The 14,641-nt window shown below is 45.5% G+C and overlaps 1 protein-coding gene across 1 annotated transcript in view; it reads right to left on the bottom strand.

Annotated features, from left to right (window-relative positions):
- TMEM163 (transmembrane protein 163) overlaps positions 1-14,641 on the bottom strand; it is a 251,670-nt gene that overhangs the window by 233,820 nt on the left and 3,209 nt on the right. Inside the window, exons 2-3 of the mRNA XM_006767749.2 lie at positions 14,546-14,637; positions 9,212-9,331 (exon numbers count right to left, since the gene is read on the bottom strand). Of these exons, the coding sequence (XP_006767812.1) occupies positions 9,212-9,331; positions 14,546-14,637 (212 nt within the window). The remainder of the gene's footprint in view (positions 1-9,211; positions 9,332-14,545; positions 14,638-14,641) is intronic.

Genomic DNA, 14,641 nt, shown 5'->3' with positions numbered 1-14,641 from the left:
CCACCACCACCCAAAGGCTATAAACCAGAGAAGAGAAAAGCCTGCTATCCAGAAATCCAGAAATCGGGGGCTCAGATGGAATGAAGGGAATGCCCAGAAAGGTGGGGAGGAGCGATCCCAGGATTGTAGAAAGGGCAGCCAGAACAAATTAGAAGACATCAAGTGGCTCCAAGAGAGATTTCTTCAAGAAGAAGCTAATGGAATTACCATGCATCTGAAATGCAACAGAGAAGTGGAGGTTGAAATAGAAATGCTGAATTTGAGTTTTGTAAGAAACAGAGTCTGAGAAAAGTTAACAGGAAGAAACAAAACAGGTATTAAAACCAGAGTAAATGAAAAATCGTGCAGGGAAGAAGTAATCATTCTTCACCATATGGCTCAATGAGCAAGATTTATATAGTCATGCTAATGCCAAGCATAACTATTAGGCAAGGATGGAAATTCAGAAAGTCAGCATGTTTGTGGGACCGGAAGGAGACTCGAAGAGTAAATTATCTCCTTTCATGATGGAAAGTCAATAAATAATTCCTAAACTTAAAAAATATATACCAATAAGTAGCATTAGAAAGTCCGTTGTCTCTACATATACAAGTAAATACAAGGATTAAGTAAAAGAGCTAAAGTTTTTGGGAGAGAGACAATGGAGTGGCTGTTGCAGTTCTTAACTTTTAAAAAACTGCATCTATATTTAGAGCTCCCAAAAAAAAGCAAAAATATGTTTATCTGGTTATTTTACAGTTGCTCTTTTCAGTGTCTTTTCCTTTCATGTGTTTGATTTCTTTCTGATTACTCATATTAAACATACTTATTTTACAGGTTTTGTTAGATGATTCTCTTACATTGAATTTGAGTTCTGACTGGATGACTCTCGGCTCTGGTGGGCCCTGTTCTCGGCAGCTCTCTCCTGTTGGACTGTGAGCTCATCTCTGGGGGAGCTTCACCCATGGGGCACCTGCTGGGTCCCAGCGAGGTTGTGCATGTGTTTCTCTCAGTTGCTCCAGGGGTATTTCCAACCTCAAACCACATGCACGTGAACATCTCAGCTTCGGGATTCCCTAGGTCACATGGCCAGTGTAAACTCGTAAAGTGGGTGCCGGGGTGTCTCCTACATCCTCCGCCTGGACCTGGGCATTCACTCCCCCAGCTGCCAGGAGTGAGGGTGCTGATGGCTCACAGTTCACCCCTCTTCCGGAACTGCTCTCTGCTGAGGGAAGCTTCCTCTCCCTGGGGCAGCCCACACGAATGACGGCTTTAGCCCCGTTGGGTCATTCAATTGGACAATTCTAAAGGGCTACCCCAGCCTCCAACTCCTAAGGACAAGCCTCCTAGTCAACAGCACTGAAGCTCAACTATCCCTCTGCCCAGGCCTGCTTCCCTTGCTTCCTTTCATGGATTATTCCCGAGAGTGTCCCCCAATAAACCCCTTGCAGTAAATTTCAGAGTCTCAGGGTCTATTTCCAAGGAAATCAACCTATGAAAATTCCAAACACAAATTTATATAGAGTCAGTCTCACAGTTGTGAATTCTAGTGGGAGGCTCCCCTACCCTCACTCCACACAGCTATGCTGAGGCAGACAAGCTTCCCCATCCTTCCCCTGGTCCAGTGGATGGGTTCGTTCCGGTCCCCCTACCCAGGAAAGGTAAAGTCCTCTAGTGAATTTACCTCATTCTGAGACCTTAGCCTCCTGCACTGCCTGGCACTGGCCAAGGCCATTGCTATGGGCTGAACTGTGTTCCCTACAAAATGCATATTTTGAAGGCCTAACCCCAGTATCTCAGAATGTGACTGCATGTGGAGATGAAGTTTTTAAAGAGGTAATTTAAAAGAGGTCATATTGGTGGGCCCTAATCCAATAGGACTATTGACCTTATAAGAAGAGATTAGGATACAGACACACAGAAGGAAGACCATGTGAAGACGTGGAGCAGATGGCCATCTACAAGCCAAGGAGAGAGGCCTCAGAGTGAAACCAGTCCTGCTGACACCTTGATCTGGACTCCAACCTGGAAATTAACCTCTGCCGTCTAAGCCTCCAGTCTGTGGTGCTTTGTTACGTGCAGCCGTAGCACACTTCTGCAGCCACAGTCCTTCCCTGTGTGGACATCGTAACCCAGGCCCCTCCTACTGACACCAGCCGCCACCACCACCACCACCACCACCCTACCCCCGTGTTCCCACCCTGGGCAGTTCTAGCTTCTGCACTCATCTAATAGCTCTGATTTTCAGCTCATTCTTTGGGGGATAGAGATGACAGAGGCTACTGGTGACGTGTACTATCCTATCTCTAACCATTCAATGATGTCCTTTCTTACGCACCCCTATGTGTCCAATTGGGGGAAGATCTACCTACCCCCTGCCCTGTCATTTGCTCTGACATCTCTAGAGTGCACCTTCCCTCTAGACCTGAGCTCTCCAAGGGTGCGAATGGATTGATCCACTTCCTGATGCCCTCTGCGATGCCTGGCACAGCAGCCTGGCCTTTACCAACAGGCACTCACTAGCAATTGGGTGAGCAAGTCACAAGCTGGAAGAAAGGACTGGCCCAAAGGCAAGGAAGACAATGAAACGTGAGAAAGAGGTTCCTCTAAGGGAACCTCTGGCTTCATCTGTTACTTTCAAACCTCAGTGCCCCTACCTTGCAGCCCTCAGGGCGGGGCACCAGAAAATAACCTCCTGGAAGAGAGCAGCTGCGCCTGAAATCCGCCTTCCAGAGGCAGTTCCCACAGGGCCCAGCCATTACAGGCTAGAACACCAGCAGCGCAGAAAACGCCTTCTTGTCCTACTGGCTAACCAATACAATTGGAAAGAGATACAGCAATAAGAGAAAGCCTCAGGAATTTCCCACAGGCCCTGAGCAGACCCCAGGGGCACACGGGGAGGGGCCAGGACCGGCCAGGCCTCAGGAGATGAGTCCAGCTGGGGCCCACTGCCCAGCTCGCGTCACCGCTCTGGCTGTGTGACAAGGACACCCCCGTGCTGATGCAGCCTGGCCACACTTTTAATTAAATGCTGTGTGCAGAATGCCGGGGAAGGGAGGCAGACACGCAGGCAGCTGCAGAGACCCCGCCTCCACTCCCGCTAGAAACAGCAGCGCATTGTAAGCGTGAGACTCAGGAAGATGTGATCTCCTAACAGAGCCAAGCTAGTCTCACCCTTGTTTACTGTGCTTTTCCTGGTAACCTCCTATAACTGACTCCCCCATCCCCACATCTTTAGTCTTTAGCTGAAGGTGGTATTAAAAGTGATGGCTTCCAAGTTACTAGGGCTTGCTGTGTCTCTCCTATGTAGACAGGAGGTATACATGTTATTAAATATTTATTTATTTGTTTTTCTCCTGCTAATCTGTCTTATGTCAGTTTGATTATTAGACCAGCCAGAAGAACCTTGAAGGGTAAAGGAAAAATTTTCCTCTGCCACACATTCATTCAAACCTCAAAATGAGCCGGGATGCATTTTCCTAAATCATTCTAACAAAGACATTAATGATACTAAGATTCTGAGTTTTGAAACAGAACTTGTGTTCCCTTTCTAGCTTCATTATTAAAACAGATTTTTAAAAGGTTTGTTCATAACAGAATTGTCATTTTCTGTGCTGCCTGCCCATTACAAACAGAAGCAATTTTAAAACCAAAATAGGGATCTCTCTGAAATATTCAATATGTATTACCATCAGCATTTGGACAGGTCCATGCTGCAGTCTTTTCGCAGCAAGGGTTCAGGAGTCTGGAGAAGGGACTGACGCATAAATGGATACACTAGACAAGAAATATAAATTGGGAAGGCATGGGGAGCCAGGCGGAGGCCTCACCCTCTAGTGAAGTGGGCTCTCTGAATGTCCGAACCCAGAACCCACGGCTTTTTATTCACACATTTTGCCTTTTAGCAAAGCAAACACACATATCAAAGGTAAAGTTCCGTAAACAGTAAAAGATTATCAGGTTAGGGGAATTGCCTGTGGCTGTTCAGCCAGTAACAGATAATAATATGCAGATTTTCAGCCCTGCTGAATATAGAAACACATCAGCCTTCTGACGAACTTCTCACATTTATGATGACCTGCTGGTCTTAGCCTCCAGCAGGTCCAAAGTCATGATATTACCAAGTAATATAAAAAATAGTTCACATTCCTTTCAAAGAACATATTCCTTTCAAAATACTTCCACATCACAAACTTGGATAGTTCACCTAATTTTTCAAACTACACCAGACACATGAATGTCAATATATATATATAACTGATTTAGCACAGAGAACTCAGTAATACTAACCAAAGTTAGTTTTATCATTAGGTCTTTTAGAAGCTACTAATTTGAAGGAACAGCATACCTGATTACCTGGAAACTTATACAAAGTGAAGGGAAACAGTCTTTATTTGCAATGTAGACACTATGTTAAAATAGGAAATCTTTCTAGCTGACTGAAAAAATGAGGCATCCCCAAACTTATATACATCCATAACCCTCATTCCCAAACATGCAAGAGACAACAGCATTTCTTCAGAAGACGCTCAGCTATACATCAGTATCTATGATTGCAGAGAAATGGCCGGTGAGACGATAAAGACAGGAATTCTGCCTGATCCCAGCAGTTACAGCTCCAGGACACCACCCCTGGCGAGAGAATGGCCATAAGGATGATCTAGTTGTCTCAGAAATATTTCAATGGTTTATAAAATAAATCAGGCAGAGGCCTGGTGTTAAAACCACAGGTACTTATAATTTTGATATGATTTAGCCTTACTTTTAAAAATCATTGTTTCCCTCTGCACATTTCACAGACCTTAGTCTTTCCCCTTGAAAATCACAAACCCCTGAGACAAAACTGACCAAAGTTAGTTTTATGGTTCCAAGGTCTGAGCCTCTGCCAGCTCCGGAGCCCTAACCTAAGGTGAAAGGACCCCCTCAGCTACCTCCCCACCAAACCAGACAGAGGGGCACGGAAGCTGATCCCAGAGCTGTCCTCAAGACCTGAAGAAACTGTGTACCACCCTTACCTCACTTTCCACCAATCGGCTCCTAACGTGTGCCCCGACCCCCAATCTACGGTGCCCTGTGATTTTGCCCTACATGACCTGTTAGTTACCGGCCATTCGGGAGCCAGGTCTTTTAGAGCACAAGCTCACCTAACTCCAGATTACTGTGCTCAACTACTTCAATACATGCTCCCGATCCTAATAAGGTCCTTCCTCCACTGTAAACTTGCTCAGGCATCATCTTTTGACCAATGCACGCAGGCAAATGGACTCACACACTGGGGTCTGGTAACAGTACCTAAACGAAACTTTCAAGTTTATTCCTGATAAATTTTTTCTAAATTACTTTCCTTCCACCTACCAAAAAAAAGGGGTTTTTTTTAAATATATCTCAGTTAACTCATTTAACAATCTTGAGTACTGCATGCTTTTCCAGCCCCCAGGGAGATGGTAAACGATGCAGCAGTGGCAAGAAGTTGTGGTGATAAACATGATCTCTTTACCATGATTACCAGTCCTGCCAACACAGGCTCACATGGGCACACTCTTCAAAGACTTCTCTGCCCTCTCAAACATGGGCATGTCAGGATTCTGTAGCAATTCTCTTTGAAAATATTAACTGAGTCAGCCTGACCATTTCATTTCATCCCATCTCTCCGTCAACCACCTCCTCGAAGAATAAGACTGGGGCTCCATCCGACACTTTTTAAAGAATACACTTGCTATTTCTGAAACATAAAACTTTCACTTAGATTGTAATTTAAAAATAACTTCAGCCCTAACCGGCTTGGCTCAGTGGATAGAGCATCAGCCTGCGGACTCAAGGGTCCCAGGTTCAATTCTGTCAAGGGCATGTACCTTGGTTGCGGGCACATCCCCAATGGGGAGTGTGCAGGAGGCAGCTGATGGATGTTTCTCTTTCTCATCGATGTTTCTAGCTCTCTATCCCTCTCCCTTCCTCTCTGTAAAAAATCAATAAAATATATATTTTTAAAAAAAAATAACTTCAAAAGTCAACTTACATTGCTTAATTCCTATTGATTTTCTTTTCATTTGAAACTACATAAAGGATTGCACAAAAGTGTGTCAACATGTAAAAGAAGCTTTAGGAAGGATTTTAAATATTTGATATTATTCATACATTTAGGAAACTAAAAGATAAAACCAACAACCCTAACAACACAACCAGAGACCACCCTGAGGGTTTTAAATATGAAACACACACAAAATATAGCTATGCCATATAGATGGAGTAAGGGAGCTGCCTTACTCTAAGCTGCCTGGTGAGGCTGCCAAGGTGGCCGTGCTTCCAATGTCTGGCTGCCCTTTGCTCTCCTCCTATTACTACTATTAATACCTAACTAATGATGATGCTAACAAATGTACAACAGAAAACAACTAAGATCACAACATTATTTGCCAATTCCAACATTTTAGAGGCAAGAAGTTAGAGTATTTGACTTAAATACGATGGACAAAAAAGGGGGCACATACTAAACCTAATAAGCTCAGGGAAGGCCTGCATGCAGGGCTTACAAACTCAGAGACCAAAAGTAACCACACAGGATGGTCCGAACATAAAAATTCCTGAATAAAAGCTAGTCACTACAGTAATAATGTCTGAGGCCTGTAGCTTCCTTGACAAAGGCCAGTCTTTACCTTAAGTGAGCCTATTGTCTTTTTTGCATCTAAGTTAACATATCTTTGAAATGTCGAGTAATCCCTTTTTCCAGACCCACCAGGGGCACCCACAACACCAGAGCAGAGAGGATAGAACCCCTCATTGTTATCTTATTGCCCACATACCACCTCTATGATATGTTAACTACTCTGTACCCACAAATGTGTGTGCCTCTTAGGTTACTCTTTATTCATCTCAGATATTTCCCCATTTTGCATCCCCTCACCTCCCTAATCTACCACCAATGAATTTCATCTACCTCCCCCCATCACCATTACCTGGCTCCTTTGATTCTAATATCCTATATAATAAAAGCCTAAGATGCTAAGTATCTGGTTGTCTGGTCAGCCCTTCAACCAATCAAAGTGTAATATGCTAATGATATGCTAAGGCTGCTCAACCACTCGCTATGATATGCACTGACTGCCAGGGGGCAGATGCTCTGGTCCGAGTGGTAGTTTAGCTTGCTGCTGCGGTCCGGCCAATCACATCTGAGCGAATCAGGCCGGACATGCCCTGGAGCCTTCCTGCAGTCCCTCCCTGGCTGGCCAACCTCCCGCATCTCTCCCCACCCCAATTGTGCACCAGTGGGGTCCCTCAGCCTGGCCTGCACCCTCTCGCAATCCAGGACCCCTTAGGGGATGTCAGAGAGCTGGTTTCGGCCTCATCACGCAGGCCAGGTTGAGGGACCCCACTGGTGCACAAATTTGTGCACCAGGCCTGTAGTATAAAATAAGCTATAAAACTGCCATTCTTCAAGGCATTTTCTCAATCCCTTGAGATTTTGCTTCCTGGCAATTGTTTTCAGATTGGCTCGAATAACTTTTATAAGACTTTGTCTGAGGCTGGATGTTCTTGTCAACAATACTTGCTATAACAAAGAGGTAAAATCATTTTAAAAAGAAAAAAAATCCTTTTACAAAACAACATTCTAATTCCATATGTATTATGCAATAGTCTTTTCCTAATTAAAGGATATGGAACAAAATTTTCAAGATAACCCAACTGACCAGGCATAACATGTGGAACCAAAATTTCCTCACAATTTTTCCCTATTATGAGATTAAGTACATCAAATGTAGTATTCTGCCAAAGGAAGGACTTACTCATTATTTCTTCACATTCAGGTCCCCATTCAAACACCCACACCATAAAATGGTAACAGCTCTATTAGGCACAGGGACACATCTGAATGACAGTTATTCTGTTTGCAAACCACCTCCCTTCATTCCATCCCTCTTTCCTTACATATGTAAATTATGGCGTCTGATGGAGCCTGCCAACAGCCACCACAACCAAATTATCCTCTAGGGACCTCAATCGGGCTTGTTATTCTTGTCCCTTTACAAAAAAAATATGGGTCAACACCTGGCAGGAAAAAGGGAGGAGAGGAAGAAGCAGCTATTTTCAGGAATTATAATTCCTCTTGATTAGATTTCTGGCTCACAGCTAAATGTTTATACCCTGAAATGCATTACCTGCTGCTTCTAAATGTTTGGCTTTTATTGAGAGCCAAGATATGGCACCTACAATGTTTCTAATATAAATTGCTTCAAGTAATATATGTCTAGTTTTGCCGGGAGCATTTGGTCAAATTCTAATATGCCCTCTAGGGAGCCAACACCAACTTCCAGCAGCAGGTCTAACTGTGCAAAATAGAATTTTAAACAACACAGAGCCCTATCTTCCAGAGGACACGGTCCTTTTCTCTCCTACTCTGAGGGCTGTCACATGATTCACTTTGTATACTTATCACTCAGAATATAGATCTTTCTAATAAGGCAATGAACTAATCACAAAATACATTCCTCCCCCCCCTCCCCCCCCCCCCCCCAGCACTAAAAAAACACTGGTTTCTACCAGGGTTGAGCTGAAGCTGAATGTCACAGCTTACGCTTGTGGATCATTGCCTGATCAATAAGAATAAGTAGCACGTGCACATTTCCATAGGCTGCAAACGTCAGCTGAGAAGCATATCAGAGGCTTCCTAACCTGCCAGACAGGACTATCCAGAGGTGGAGAGTGTGCAGTTGTCTTCGTGTTTCTTGACTGTAATCAATGTTTTTGTTTCTGTGGCCACTGAAAGCTTGAAAGAGGACCCTCCCGTTTTTCTTTCATAAAAATATGTGCCCATGATTTTATCCCAAACCTTACACATATATAACTAGGGAGAAAGGAGAAGATGTACTGCAATTTGCACTCATCGGATTGCATTAGCGCAAAATATGAATCTCAAGGATACACACTTGTCCCATCAGCCCAAGCTGCAGGCAGTCACCAGGAGAATACTAGTTCCCTGTCCGGCTGGCAGCTGGGATCGACTTCTACAAGCCTACAATGGGAGAGAGAAAGCCGCCATTTCTTCTTCACCGCGTCTTCCCTCCTCGGAGGAGAGAGGCCATTTTTCTAATTTATAAGCACCCTGACTATCCAATCATCCCCCCAAAATTTCCTCATCAATAACAGTCAACTAGAAGCAAAAGCACACCCACAGGAGTCAGAGAATGAGACAGGCAGCCCGGGCCCATCACCGATGGGCAAGGCTCCCGCTACTCACTGAAGGCAGCCACGGCCAGGGCCAGTGTCACAACGATGGAGAACCAGGAGACCCACAGGGCCTTCTTCCTGTAGTTCTGGGCTTCGTGAGGTTTCAGGCGGGTGCTGCTTTCTAGTAAGCCTGACAGAAGAAGGCAAAAAGGAAGTTAGGTGTTTCCTTATTAAGAAACCCACAGCCAGAGCTACACTTTCTTATACACTACCTTGTCTTGGTTGCAAAGAAAACCAAATTCTCAGTCAAGCATTCAGCATAAAAGGAGCTATGACACCATCTCTGGCTAGACAGCTGCTCACATAGCTCTCACAGGCAGGGCAGCCTCCTCACCAAGCTCCAAACAGAGGGCTCTGGGGCCACGATGTGGTTCTACAATTAGGAGAGTTCGCCTGGAAGTCGGGCTTTCCGGCACCCCTGGAGAAGACCAGAGGCTCTGGCAATGTCCGGCCTGCGTTGCTGCAGAGTAACAGCAGCTGTCTTCTTTACCAGGGCCCTGCAGACCCCACCACGCTCTAACCTGCTGATGAACCAGCTATCCCCCAGCCCTTGGGTTAACTAGCTTGGCTCACACAGGTGCTGCTCCCTCTAACAGCTCCCTTTGGGTAGGAAAACAACACCAATAGCCCACATTTAGTGAGCCATTCAGGCTCCTCAGCTGTGGGCATTGATCTGCATTGATCCACCTGCACAGCCCCAACTGGTGCGCGGGGTTTTGCCCAAAGCCGTAAGTCATGGGATACAATGCTCACGTTGCGCCCTCAATGACGATTCACAGGAGAAGGGCCATTTCTCTTTAACCGCCACCACCCAGAGCCGCCAGACCGAAATTATATGCCATTTTTCTTCTCTCTTTCTGCTTTATAGTATCTATCCCTTTGTATCAACCATATGTCGAAAAATTCTTAGAATATTAAAGTGCAGTAAATCTGCTATAGCTGGAGGTAGCTTTCCAGATAGGTCGTGTGTAAGAAAGGTTTGCTTTTTGTCTCCTAGGCTATCAACATTGACAGTCCTTGACAACAGAAAGTCGTGGCTCCAGGCGATGCCCAAGCGTCAACTGCCTTGGGTGGGAGACTGAAACACCTTCAGTATGATCCCAATTTACATTTTTTTTCTTCTCCTTTGCAAACAGATCATATATGGCACATCTTGGTTACAAAGAAAACCAAATTCTCAGTCAAGCATTCGACATAAAAGGAGCTTATGGCACCATCTCTGGCTAGACAGCCGCTCACATAGCTCTCACAGGCAGGGCAGCCTCGTCACCAAGCTCCAAAAGATTAAGAAATTGATAGTCAAAGCTTAGGCACTGTTTGTAAATAGTGTACAGTGTGCGACATGTCACACGTATGCATCCTGTAAAAGGCATCATCTTACTAGACTTAGTGAGTGGGTACCACACTAAGCCACCAGTTGTCAAAAAAAATAACACAAAAAACTATGTCCTGTTAAAAATTATAGCGAAGACCCTGTTAAAACATCTCAGTTCCATTTACCTCCAAGACTCAAGCACCCTGAACAAGTTCTGAACAAAACAAGAGGAAATATTGACAGGTTGCTCAGTGAGCCCAGTTTATAGCTCAGAGATTTTGAAATAATTGAAACCTGTGGACTTACATCAGATCAAAAGATAAATAAGATTGGTAAAGGTACGTTTAAACACAATCTCCATCATCTCACAGTAAGTACCTCCCCAAACCTTCCTTAACAAATGAATGAACTTGGATGGAAAACAGAAAAACCTCTTACGAAATTCTACCCTAGGAACAAGGGATTTCAAAGTAAAATCTCCTTGTCTACTTCTTTCTGGCCCTTTGTCTGCATCCTCTCCAGCTGCCAAAAACACCCTATTCTCATGTTCAAATATAATCACCCTTTGTCCAGTTAAAGCCACAACCTAGAAAGAACATGCCCCACACACTCCCAATAATTTATTTCCCTTTTCCCAAATGATATAAAAATCTTCCTTTCATCTTGGAAAATTGATTTTCAGAAGGGAAGCTGTAATATTTAAGTAATGACTCAAATAAGCAGTTAATTTGCTGAGTATTTTGACAGCAACCATCTCAAAAGATTTATCTACTAGAGGTAAAAGCAAGTAGATTTAATGTTCTAAGAGAAACACAATGATCGGCGTTTTCTATCCTGCCACATGGCATTTTTCCTTCCAAAGTCAGCAGTTCCCAACAATATGATTGACCATGTAGACCAATCTACATGCCGCACCCCTCAGGGGGCCAGCACAGCCATGAAGGGGTTTGGGATCACAGCCCACATAGGCTAGAATGCCCTGCTAAGGGGAGGCACATCCTCTGAACAGTAGGATGGTGGTTCTTCCCCTGATCTGATCCTGTGTGTAACTCCCCCATGAGATTTTTTAAATTAAAAAGCTGCAGTAAGCCCTAACCAGTTTGGCTCAGTGGATAGAGCGTTGGCCTGCGGACTGAAGGGTCCCAGGTTCGATTCTGGTCAAGGGCATGTACCTTGGTTGAGGGCACATCCCCAATAGGGGGTGTGCAGGAGACAGCTAATCGGTGTTTCTCTCTATGTATCTCTCTCTTTCTCTCTCTCTCTCATCGATGTTTCTCTCTATCCCTCTCCCTTCCTCTCTGTAAATAATCAATAAAATATATTTTAATAAATAAATAACTGCAGTAAATGCACTGGGAAGACTGTCCCTGATGGGAGGAACTTCCCCATTTCTATCCAACCTTGTTTATTTCCTACTAGTTTTCCTCTCTAAAAACATAGCCAACACCATGAATGGAAAACTTTCTACTCCTCAAAGGGACATGGAGCTTAATTACCTACAAAGACCCAGCTCATAAATGGCCTGCACACAGGTGCCTCTATTTCTGCTCCCATGTTGGCTGCATGTACACTTGAAAGGTGTCATGAGAATTTCTGTTTTCAGGAAGCTGTGCTTCCAAAGTAGGAAAAAAGGCAGTACAGCCTAGAGAAGCCAAGGCAGGCCGCAGGCAGTTGGCCTCCACATTCAGATTTCTAATCTCGCTCCAATTTCACATATTTGTAATCTGGGCCAGGCAACAGTAAGCATAAGGTTGTATTAATGAAGGACTGTATTATTATTTAAGGCGGGGAGGGGAATACAAATGTATGTGGGGAGGTTGAAGCTATCAGTACTTCCATGCTAGTATGAATTAGTTCCAATTGCTTTCTCCTAAAGAGTTGGTCATGCTTGGATTCTCTAAAGGGGAAATTCATTGGCTGGGAAGGTAGTGGGAAATGCTGAGGCAAGGCTGGGCCCTAAGGCTAGGAGGAGAACCATGGGAAAACACTTGTGGAGAGAAGAGTGGATATTAAAAGAGAGAGAGTGAAAACACCTAAGACACATGTGGCCTATAATTTGTGTATTTAGTCCCTAAAGTCTCAGACCACCGAGCTCTTGATCCCTGAACTACAAGACTCAGCCAAATGGCACTGCAGTTACTGACACTGTGAGCTAGCTAGGTTTCTGGAGCCAGCCCACATCACTAGGGAAAAATGCCTCCAAATTCCCAAAACACTCGATTATAAAGCAAGCCTTTGATCTGAGTTAGAAGCAGTTTGCAACAGGGTCCTGATGGCTCAGAAGAAAGCTAGGACAAGACAGAAAGCCAAACATGGGTACACATCCAGGGTACCCAACCCTCACATGCCTTGCTTGGGCCCGGAAGCATGCAAGCCAGGCATGATGGAGAGATGCACAGCAGGCCATTGCTAAGGCTCCTTTCTCCCCAAATCCTCTCACCATCAGGAAGAAGGTAGCAACAACCATTCCCAAGGGATGCAAAAATCAATATTGGAAAGATGGGGCCCCACAAGAAAAAAACAACACAAACACAAAATATTATAAATATTATAAATATTGCTCAGGTAACCTTCTGCTTTATTTTTTTAATAAAGATGACTCATTCATCCTTAACTCTTTGCTGTCAGGAATGGGATAAACAAAAGAATGTCACACTATCAGCTTTCAATGCCAGGAAGCACTGGGTCTTTGGGAGACAGGGTTCATCCTAACAGAGAGGCTGTGTGTGGTATGCAAAGCTTTCACAAAGTAACGGTTTATGAACAGTGAATGCTGTCCTGCTATAACATAATGAAAAGTGAAATTCAGTAGACCAGTGGAAAGTAACCTTAAGAACAAATTCAGATGGGCTTTTTACACTTGAGCGTGAACTACAAAATGATGCTAAGTATCAACTCACCCTAGCACTTTCTGCCCTCCCATCATTTAATGGGGTGGGGAGAACTAGGCCGGCCAGCTCTTGCAGATGACCTGCAATGCTACAAAAATAAACCCAGTTCAGACTTGTCTTTCTTCACTACCAAATTTGTAAATACTACCAAGTTCCTTGCAGAGGGAAAGGTAATCAACACCACCTATAACAAAACTGACAGGTCCTGTTGGGTGCTCAGTGCCTGTGATGTCACCCATCATCAACTCGAAAATAATAGTCAGTCCTGTGAGAATCCCACCAGAAACTGCCACACGGGTGCCGAGCTCCGTGCAACCCGAGCGGCTCCCGTTCTCGCCGCGCTCCCGGCCTGTGCAGCCTGTGCTCAGGGAACTGCCGTTTCCATGTCATTCTATTTCCCCGGCTTATGGTGTAACATTTCTAACAGGGAAGAGATCGTGCATCTGCACACTAAACCGGAATAAAAATGTACAGGAGATACTAAGAATAGGACAGAAACCTGCTAAGATGAAAATATAAAAACCCGCCACAGCCAACAAAAATCAGGCGTCCAAGAAAACGGGTGGAAGTGGCGAGGAGCCCGGCTCCCCGGGAAGGGCCTGGCGGCAGGAATCCCGCTTCCGCCACTGGCCGGTTTTCACAGAACCACTGGATCCATTTGAGCGGGTCGATTTGGACTTGGATTCGGTGACAAGCAGAAAAAATACAGACGTGGCCAAGAACAGGGCTTCGAGCACGGAAAGAAACGAGGGAGGGAGAGAAAGAGGGACGGAGGAGAGAGACGCGGGAATGCACAGGGGAGTCGCCCCCGTTTCATGCGGGCAACTCGAAGGGGCTTCGGCTGTCCGTGGGAGGTGGGGTTGGGCCTCCCGGGAAAGGGGCCTTTGGGAGGTCCGGGGCCAGTGCCTTGGGAGCGATCCTGAAGGAGGTGGGCACGGCGCTCTGGGAACCATCGGGTTTCGGTGCATTCATTCATCCAGGTGAGGTTGGTAGCCCAAACCCAGGTGTCACAGCCTCTGCCCTCACCCCCGGACTCCCCACGGTAAACGGGGTCCCGGTAAATGAAGGTCAGGGCCTCCCGACTCCCCTTGGCCGGGGCTGGCGGCCCGGCGGCCGCTAAGGGACTCTCCAGGCTCACCCCGCAGAGGGAAGTCATCCCGGAGCCCGCGAAGTCGGAGGGGCTGGGGCGGAGGACGCACCGGGCGCAGGTGCCTCCCGGCGGAGAGGGGGCTGC

Source organism: Myotis davidii, unplaced genomic scaffold (genome assembly GCF_000327345.1).
Source record: "Myotis davidii unplaced genomic scaffold, ASM32734v1 scaffold923, whole genome shotgun sequence".
Taxonomy (NCBI): domain Eukaryota; kingdom Metazoa; phylum Chordata; class Mammalia; order Chiroptera; family Vespertilionidae; genus Myotis; species Myotis davidii.
Note: the sequence above shows the minus strand (reverse complement) of the source record. Positions and strands in the feature narration are given on the sequence as shown.